Source organism: Ranitomeya variabilis, chromosome 3 (genome assembly GCF_051348905.1).
Source record: "Ranitomeya variabilis isolate aRanVar5 chromosome 3, aRanVar5.hap1, whole genome shotgun sequence".
NCBI classification, from domain to species: Eukaryota; Metazoa; Chordata; class Amphibia; order Anura; family Dendrobatidae; genus Ranitomeya; species Ranitomeya variabilis.
The window spans coordinates 394,985,663-394,995,884 of record NC_135234.1 but is presented as its reverse complement, the minus strand read 5'-3'; the positions used below and the strand labels follow the sequence as shown (position 1 = coordinate 394,995,884).

Here is a 10,222-nt window from a genome sequence, read left to right as displayed (position 1 = left end):
CACCTCTCAGCATATCATTCTTGCAAATGTTATGTAACTTTTTCACCCCACAAAAGATATCGTGAAGTCCTAATGTAATTTTCAGCCTTGCTGAGAAATAACATTATATTAGGAAATAAAATGTTAAAGCACTATTCTAAAATAAAAATTGAAAACACCTCTAACACAGAGCTTAAGTCAAAGGATGAATAAAAAGATTATAATTTGTGCTACTTTGCATAATCAGGATACTAAAAGTAAAGGGTCATATTACATAATATTCACTGACACAGACATCGCTGGACACTGAACTACTGGTCATTTTTATGGTCATCAAACAAGTCATTAATGATTGATGGTTATGTAGTTAATTATTATGTGATGCAAAGAATCCATTGTGGAATCTGTTCGGATATAAGCAACTTCAAGACAAGTAATATCACTTATCACTCCTCTCACTTCCATTTGCCTGCCTCCAATTGAACATCAAGAATTACCATGGCTTTCAATGGAACCTGGAATGTCTATGCTCAGGAGAACTATGATGGTTTCTTGAGGGCTGTAGGTAAGAAAAGCAAGGACTGAACTTTACATGTGTTTATGTAACCTTGTAAATCATATTTTTGTATTTTAGTTTTGCCCATAATATCCCTCAATATTCGGTATTCCAGGTTTGCCAGAAGATGTCATCAAAGTAGCAAAGGATATCAACCCAGTGATTGAAATCCAGCAAAATGGAAATGACTTTGTTGTTACCTCAAAAACCCCAAAGCAAAGCAATACCAATTCCTTTACTGTTGGACAGGAGTCAGAAATCACTGCCATTGGTGGAAAGAAAATTAAGGTAAAGAATAAATTCTTGTCCTAAAAATACACGGTAATTGATTTGTGAATAAACATATTGGGTTTAAATATGTCTGAATGTCATGTAAGGCTCTGTTCACATTACGTTATGGATCTACTCTAGGCATGTAGACTGGGAAAAGCTCCTGATGTACACGCTAAATGTAACCATAAGGATCCATATACATGACAGAGGCCTAAAGACTATATTTTTAGACAATGCTATGCCATATAAAGTTACATATGGTAATTTGCTGGTAACTTGGATGCTGAAACAGTAGATACTTTGCGGATTTGCATCTGAGGTATATGTCAGATAATTTTTCCAGTGTGTAGGTCAAATGAGGCTAAACATATATTGTATTGTATCTGTTAGGCTAGATCCACACTACATGTGTGCCCTCTGTCGGGCACATACACTCAGGAGGTATGTGTGCACGCTGTCAGTCAATCAGGATGGGTGCCAAGGCATCCAACCAACATCTGGACCTAGTATAAAAAAAATGTGTACTTCATGATATACATTTCTTTGAAGTGGCCCTCTGTATAGGAAAGTGCAACCTGCATGCCAGCCAGAAGCCAAAAGAACCTTCACCTGGTAAAAGGTCGCCTATGGTGACGTTAAAATATGTCGGGAAAAGCTCCTAATTTATACAGCAGGTTGGTACACAAAGATAATGTGGACCTAACCTTAGAAAGGCTCGCCAAGGCTGTAATATTGATGGACTACTTGTGGTCTGTCCTGGAACTGCAGCTTGCAGCAGCTCAGCTCCAAGTAAAAATGACTGAGCTCCACTACCGCTTACAACTACAATAAAAAAAATGTCACCTTGCCTGGTAAAGAGTCGAGGAGTTGTGGAGCTTGATGATGCAAGGTGGCGTCATCCTTTAGCTTATCTGTAGGGGGGAAAGGTGAGAGCCAAACCCAATCATTGATAAGAATTTTGTTTTCCTGTGAGGCAAAACTGCTCACAATGATCAAGAGCGTCTGGTTTTCGCTTCTTCTGGATCAAGTGTCTAAAAATGTGTTGAACTTTATAGATATACCTTTTTTCAACCTAACTCACTATCCATTAGTAATACTGGAAACTTCATGGTGGTGTAAGCATAACAGCATATCCAACTTTTTATGTCTGTAATGGTAATCAGGCTATCTAACCTTACCTGTGAAAAAAGTGCATTTTATTAAATAAGGAACATATTTATTTTTCTTCTTTAGGTTACTGTTAATCTAGAAGGCGGAAAACTTGTCTGCAAGAGTGATACATTTACTCACATACAGGAAGTCAAAGGAGATGAAATGGTGGAGGTATGTCTCCTATACATCAGGGTGCACAACATTGTTTGGTCCAAGGGCCACATTGCCATACTTAACAAATCCCAAATGCCGCAAACATTTTTAAAAGGGTAATTACATGAATAAATCACCAAAACCTCCATCAGTACATTAATACATCACCAGAAACAAATTTTGAGCATTTGAGAATAATTTGGAGTGCTTCTGCTACAAAAAAATCTTGTAACTTGAGTTAGCGTGTGTTCACTGTTTTTTTTTTAGCGGAAACTTGCCAAATCCTCCTCATAATTTCAAATCTCTAAGTTTTGTCACTTTTTAGGTTTTAACATAGCCATGAAACACGTTATGGATTGCTAAATGTATATAAGATCAGAACCTCTGTTAGCACATAAAGGCAGCACCAGAACCACCATCAGTGAATGAATGCAGTATCAAAATCACCATCATTACATGAATGTAGCACGAGGACTACCATCAGTACATGAATGCAGTGCCAGAACCATCATCAGTAGAGGAACTCAGCGCCAGAAACTTCATCAGTACATAAATTCAGCACCAGAACCACCGGCAGTACATGAATGCAGTGCCAAAACCACAGTCAGAATATAAATGCAGCCCCAAAAATATCATCAGTACATCAATGCAGCCAAAGAACCTCCATCGGTGTCAGTTCAGACCCATATACATTTGTATTGCATGAACCTACAATTCAAACTAAGTCCTTAACAATGGTAAGGAGATGCTGGGAGTTGTTGTTACCAGCCATCATCAGACTGCAGACCGTACAGGAATCACAGTACTGATGAGTTGTAATAAGTATTACAAAACACATTCACACCAAGGTGCCTTATAGGTGACATCTTCTCTGCCTGGAGTAATTTCCATCTATTTTGTCTCCATGTAGCACAAATGCCATGATGAGATTTCATGCCCAGATCTTGTGATCTCAGACTTGCCTCCTCTTCATCTACAGCAGTACATCCTGACACGGTGCCCTTAAAAAAGCATTATTATACTGCTCCATAAATAAAAATATATCCCATGCTCTGCCCCTGAATAAATTGCCCCTCACTGTGCTTCCTGCACAAAATACCCAGCCACACACACTGCTCTTCTCCAAAATATTCCCCCCACACTAACCCTTTTCAAAATATCCCACTCACAGTGCCTCTCTATAATACACCCCACTGCCCTTCTCAAAAATAGCTACCACACACTGGAACTCTCCAAAATACTCCCCCACACGGCCCCTCTATAAAATATCCCCACACACACTGCCCTTCTCCAAAATATCCCCCACACAGCCCCACTGTATAATATCCCCTCCACACTGCTCCTCTATATAATATCTCCCTCACATAATATTCCTCACACAACCTCTCTCCATAATGTCCCCCACATACTGCCCCTTTCCATATCTCTTCCAAACTGTTCCTTTCCAAGATCCTCCCACCCCACTGCCCCTCTCTATACTATGCCTGCTTTCACAATCCCCCCTAAGTGCTCTATGATGCCCCCCTTAATGTCTGATATTGCCCCATAAAGTCCAAAATTGCTCCATAATGTCCAAAATTTTCCCATAATGTCCCAAATTGCCACATTATGTTCCCTTGCAGTAACACAACCCTTCCCTCCTGTGGCCTCTCATCTAAAATAACATTTTTCATTGGCTCCTCCATGGAGCGCTTACTAGTGCCCAACGTCTCCTCTGCCTGTGTGGCAATGTGCTGACCTCATCATGCTGCTACACGTCAGGGCAGGAGCTGTCGAGCCTTTCTCTGCCCGAGTCCCAACACCGCAGTGTTCAAATGTACGCAAATATATTTGAATATGGGAAGAAGGCAAGGGAGAAGCATCTCTCAGACAGCTCCGGGGACTGCACAATATCATTCGGTGGGGGCAATGAGGCCTGTGGGCCATATGTTGTGCAGGCCTGCTGTGGATCATAGGACTAAGCCACTCTTTAGGCTATATTCACACATCCATGTGTTACAGTTCAAGCATGGACCATGAGGCACAGAATGACCGCAGGTCTCATGCCCCGAACTCTGCAGACTCGTAGGCACATTTGAGTTTACTGATTTCTGGTCAGGAAATCCGCGGCCGTTTCATGCGTCACGATCTGTGCTTGGACTGTAACACATGGATGTGTGAATATACTGTAGAGTTAGACAAATGTTTAAATTGATGCCCAAAAGTTATGGGCAGAGTTTTCTGTGTTCTCAGTGCACACCCAGTATAAACGATTTGATATTACATGTGCATTAAATTGGAGTCATGGTATTTTCATAGAGTTACTTTCAGACTTTGTTTATGCCTGCTTCAGGGCCTATATCACAAGTCTCCTTATTTTAGCTGAAGAAAGTACGCAAATATTTTTTATGTTAAAATGATGCACATACTAACAGAAATGGACAGATCTCATCATAATCAGTGAGGTCTGCTGGTATATGTCTATTGTGAGAAGGATCCATTTACTGCATGACTTTTTCATTCCTGGATCAGAAAAGCAGAACTTAATGTGAACCTACTCTGACAGAGCATATGAAGATAAAATGTGATATAATATAAATAGAAATTAAATGGTTCTTTTTTTTCCTTGCAGTCAATCACAGTTGGCTCCACAACACTAATCAGGAAAAGTAAGAGGGCTTAAGACAAAATCCTGCCAAAATTGTTTTTCACCAAACAAAAATATACGTTGTCTATTAATAAAGTAACAATCAAGCTTGAAATGTGTCTTTTATTACAAACAAAAAATGCAACACATATATACAGTAGGGAAGAAAGGGAAAAAAAGTATTTAGCCAGCCACCCATTGTGCAAGTTCTCCCACTTAAAAAGATGAGAGAGTGAAAGGCCCAAAACATCACTGCTCTAGAGGAGATCTGCATGGAGGAATGGGCCAACATACCACCAACAGTGTATGGCAACCTTGTGAAGACTTACAGAAAATGTTTGACCTCTGTCATTTGCCAACAAAGGATATATAACAAAATATTGAGATGAACTTTTGTTAATGACCAAATACTTATTTTCTTGCCAAATCAGACAAGGTGATTTTCTGGATTTGTTTTCTCATTTTGACTCTCATAGTTGTGGTCTACCTATTATGTAAAACCAAAGGAAACCTTATGTATGTTCAGATACTGAATAAAAACCAATTTTATTGAATCTCTAAAAACTTAGGACATCAACAGTCAACATACACACAACCGTGCCAAACTGAACTGCCCCTTGCACTGTGTATACTAAAATGCCCTACCTTGCAGCGGAGGTTGGCACCCTAAACATATATTCGAGATAGGCGCCCCCGCTCAACGTCGACTATCCACTAATTCTCCTATCTGCCAGCTTCACAAAGTGATGCAATTATGCCAACATACACCTAGGACAGATAGAGGAAGATTTTGCCGACTAATGTTACAGGGCAGTAATGGCAGTAAATCACCCCTGTGATAGAGGTGCACAACACCATCCCCTAAAGTGCAAAAAGTGCAAAAAACAGTGCTACACATACACCATATACCTTGCTCTAACTGCTCCTTGCCGAACTAACTCCTGCCTGGCAGTGGAGGTTGGCACCCTACTGTGAAGCGGATATGGCGCCCCCACTCCGCGTCGGCTGGCCCTAAGAGCTAGCCCTAACTGTGCAATTAGACAGAGAAAAGATATTTTGTGCGCAATATGGTCCACCGGCTTGTTATAGCCGAGGCACCAAAATTTCAGGCAGGAGATCTGGGTACAGTATTGATGTGTAGCTGTAACCCCATCCCATGATACACATATATAGCAGTTATAATAGCCAGGTACTTATCATTTCTGATGTATACGAACGCCTCAACGCGTTTCGCCAAAATGGCTCATCAGTAGGCTGAGATAGATAAATGCGCATTTATCTATCTCAGCCTCCTGATGAGCCATTTTGGCGAAACGCGTTGAGGCGTTCGTATACATCAGAAATGATAAGTACCTGGCTATTATAACTGCTATATATGTGTATCATGGGATGGGGTTACAGCTACACATCAATACTGTACCCAGATCTCCTGCCTGAAATTTTGGTGCCTCGGCTATAACAAGCCGGTGGACCATATTGCGCACAAAATATCTTTTCTCTGTCTAATTGCACAGTTAGGGCTAGCTCTTAGGGCCAGCCGACGCGGAGTGGGGGCGCCATATTCGCTTCACAGTAGGGTGCCAACCTCCACTGCCAGGCAGGAGTTAGTTCGGCAAGGAGCAGTTAGAGCAAGGTATATGGTGTATGTGTAGCACTGTTTTTTGCACTTTTTGCACTTTAGGGGATGGTGTTGTGCACCTCTATCACAGGGGTGATTTACTGCCCTGTAACATTAGTCGGCAAAATCTTCCTCTATCTGTCCTAGGTGTATGTTGGCATAATTGCATCACTTTGTGAAGCTGGCAGATAGGAGAATTAGTGGATAGTCGACGTTGAGCGGGGGCGCCTATCTCGAATATATGTTTAGGGTGCCAACCTCCGCTGCAAGGTAGGGCATTTTAGTATACACAGTGCAAGGGGCAGTTCAGTTTGGCACGGTTGTGTGTATGTTGACTGTTGATGTCCTAAGTTTTTAGAGATTCAATAAAATTGGTTTTTATTCAGTATCTGAACATATAAGGTTTCCTTTGGTTTTGCTTAGTTTTTTGGACCTTAGTTTACTATTCTATTTAGTTTTTTGTCTACCTATTATGTCAATTACAGCCTCTCTCATCTTTTTAAGTGGGAGAACTTGCACAATTGGTGGCTGACTAAATACTTTTTTTCCCCACTGTATATATACACACAGCCGATAAAATATGTATTTAAAACATCAAAAATGCTCTAAATTAATTTCTAACAGTGCTATTAGCATGAAATTCTAACCAAATGTTGGTAACAACCCTTCCAATCCACACAGAAAAAAAAAAATCTAACAATAGATCTCCATAAACTAAAGGGGTATTCCCATCCCGAAGATCCTATCCCAACATATAGTAGGTGTAATAATAATAATATTAGCAAATACCTCCAATTGGAAATGTAGTATAGTTCTCCTGTTAATTTATGTTGCTTACCTGATGTACAGGCCTTGCAGTAGCTTAGGGATCCATGGTTATGACCACTCATATAGTGACTCTAAGTTAGTTGCTAGTGTTCATAACCATGGATACCTAAGCTGCTGCATTGCCTGAACATGAGGTAAGCGACATAGGTTATCATGAGAGCTATACTACATTTCTAATTGGAGATATTAGCTAATATTATTATAATTACACCTATTACGGGGATAATATCTTGGAGATGGGAATATCCCTTTAATTTATGAGTGATAATGAGAAATGACACAGGGAAAAAGTATTGAACATGCTTACTGAAATTTATTTAGTACTTCATGCAAAAGGCTTTGCTGCTGAATGCGACTTCAAGACGCCTCCTTTATGGAGAAATAAGATGCATTCATTGCTCAGGTGTAATTTTGGCACATTCTTCCACACTAACATTTCTCAAATCCTGAATTATTCATTGGGCTCCTTCTATGATCTGTGAGCTTTAGTTCCTTCCATAAATGTCCTTTTGGACTCAGGTCAGGTGGTTGGTCCATTCTAGCAGCTTTATTTTCTCTCTCTAAAACCAATTGAGAGTTTCCTTGGCTGTCTGTTTGGTATCACTGACTTGCTGAAAAGTTCACCTCGTTTCATCTTCATCATTCTAGTAGGTGACAGCAGATTTTTATCAATAATGTCTAGGTAGATTTGTCCATTCATCCTTCCTTCAATTGAATGACAGTAGCTGATAAACAGCCCCACAACATGATGTTCCCACCACCAAACTTCATTGTTGGTATGGTGTTTTTGGGGTGATAAGCAGTGCCCTTTGGTCTCCAAACATGGTGTCTTTATGGCATCCAAAGAGTTCAATTTTAGTCAAATTTGACCAGACCATATTCTCCCAGTCTTGAAAACTACAACTGCTTCCCACAAAAAAACAAGCTCTAGAAGTCTAGAAGACTTCTGTAATAAAGAGGTAGACCTCCAAGGTGAGTTAGCAAGTCTCACAGGAACCGAATAAACTTTTCTGGAAGGTTCCCAATGTGTAATACTGGTATCTATTGCCATCAGATGGGACCCCATTGTCCAAATGTTTTCTCAATGGAGAGGTGAGAGAGTATATAAAGGGCATTTGACTTATCAACCTCCTGGATGCCGATGTTTCACAGTTGGCTACTACGTGGCTGCATTGGCAGAAAATCTATATCTCTTTAAATGTGGGTTACAAAAAAAATAGTTTATTTATTAAAAATAATCTGTCAGCAGATTTTTTTTTACGTACTCTGTGAGCAGCATGATGTAGTGGCAGAGACCCTGAGTCACTTAATAGGCTGTGTTTTGTTGTTTCAATAAAATCAGCCAAAGACTATCCCTATAGTACTAAGTGTCTCATGCCTTCTAGTCCAAGCATGATCCCAACACTGATTAGCAGATTTATGTCAATATTAAGTCTATACAGAAAACTGTCAATCATGGGTTTTGGCTAGAATACACAGAGCTCAGCATTTTCAGCTCTTCTAGATCTGCAGCAGAAAAATCTGTGATTCTACCACAACTGATAAAAAGGGGACATCAACCCCAAAACCATTACACCGCTTGCCAATGCATCAGGGCAAATGGGAAGATCTATTGGATGCGCCATTTCTGGGGCGGCTGAGGGCTGGTGTTATTAGTCTGGGAGGGGGCCAATATCCCTGGCCCCTTCTGAGCCTATTAATATCAGCCCGCAGCTGTCTGCTTAGCCTTTGCTGGTTATTAACCCCTTTCCGACATCAGGCGAAATAGCACGCCTGCACCTTTCTGGGCACGTGTCAGCTGATATATACAGCTGACATGTGCCCACAACTAACTAGTTAAATGCTGCTGTCAATTTCTGAGAGCGGTATTTAACACGCGCTTCCGGGGATTGCACTTTTTTTGCAATATCACCGTACTTGGATTTTTTTCCCGTTTTCCAGTAGATGATATGTTAAAACCAATGGTGTTGTTCAAAGGTACAACTCGTCCCGCAAAAAACAATCCCTCACATGTGTTTCAGACAAAACCCCCAGAGGAAGATTCCCTATAATGAGGCAGATGGATGCACTGTGGATACCATAGGACCTGTGATTCGGCGTGTCCATCTCTTTAGGATTGCATAAAAGTGCCTTCAGCCAGTTTTATGTACTTCTGAAAAGAAGGACACTGCTGAGCAGAGGCCAGATGGAGTCCAAAGTAACTCTGCTGTCTCATTATAGTGAATGGATCGATCGGGGGTTTCATCTGTCACATCACTTAGAGATTTAGATGGAAACCTGTCATGATCTCAATGGCAAGAGAACATAGCATAAGCATATATAGGAACTAGCTCTTGGAAGATGGGAACTGAGCTGACCATGAACTAAACCTAACGCACAACTAGCAGTGGCCGGGTAGCATGCCTACGTTGATTCTAGATGCCCAGCCCAGCCGGAGGACTAAATAAAGCTAGCAGAGGAAAATATTAGTCCTAGCTCACCTCTAGAGAAATACCCCGAAAGGAGACAGAGGCCCCCCACATGTATTGGCGGTGAGTTGAGATGAAATAACAAACGTAGTATGAAAATAGGTTTAGCAAATTTGAGGTCCACTTACTACATAGCAGAAGACAGAAAGGACACTTTCATGGTCAGCTGAAAACCCTATCAAAAACACCATCCAGAAATTACTTTAAAACTCTGGCATTAACTCATAACACCAGAGTGGCAATTCCCGTTCACAAGAGCTTTCCAGACACAGTAACGAAACTACAGCTGTGAACTGGAACAAAATGCAAAAACAAACATGGACAAGAGTCCAACTTATCTAGTAGTTGTCTAGGAGCAGGAACAAGCACAGAGAGGCTTCTGATAACATTGTTGACCGGCAAGCAACTAACAGAGCAGCAAGGTTATATAGCGACTCCCACATCTTGATGGGAACAGGTGAACAGAGAAGATGAAGACACCAGTTCAATTCCACCAGTAGCCACCGGGGGAGCCCAGAATCCAAATTCACAACAGTACCCCCCCCTCAAGGAGGGGGCACCGAACCCTC

The 10,222-nt window shown here is 41.0% G+C and overlaps 1 protein-coding gene across 1 annotated transcript; it reads left to right on the top strand.

Annotated features, from left to right (window-relative positions):
- The first annotated feature begins 388 nt into the window (after positions 1–388).
- LOC143816114 (fatty acid-binding protein, liver) lies at positions 389–4,854 on the top strand. Its single transcript, XM_077296107.1, has 4 exons — positions 389–544; positions 651–823; positions 2,042–2,131; positions 4,725–4,854. Exons 1-4 carry the CDS (start codon positions 478–480, stop codon positions 4,773–4,775), a joined length of 381 nt encoding a protein of 126 aa, XP_077152222.1. The 5' UTR covers positions 389–477; the 3' UTR covers positions 4,776–4,854.
- The last annotated feature ends 5,368 nt before the right edge of the window (positions 4,855–10,222 follow it).

Excerpts from the sequence above, each read along its gene's own strand:
- LOC143816114 (XM_077296107.1), top strand. The coding sequence starts at position 478 with ATGGCTTTCAATGGAACCTGGAATGTCTATGCTCAGGAGAACTATGAT. Across the intron at positions 824-2,041 it reads TTGGTGGAAAGAAAATTAAG|GTTACTGTTAATCTAGAAGG; the intron begins GTAAAGAATAAA and ends TTTCTTCTTTAG. Across the intron at positions 2,132-4,724 it reads AAGGAGATGAAATGGTGGAG|TCAATCACAGTTGGCTCCAC; the intron begins GTATGTCTCCTA and ends TTTTCCTTGCAG.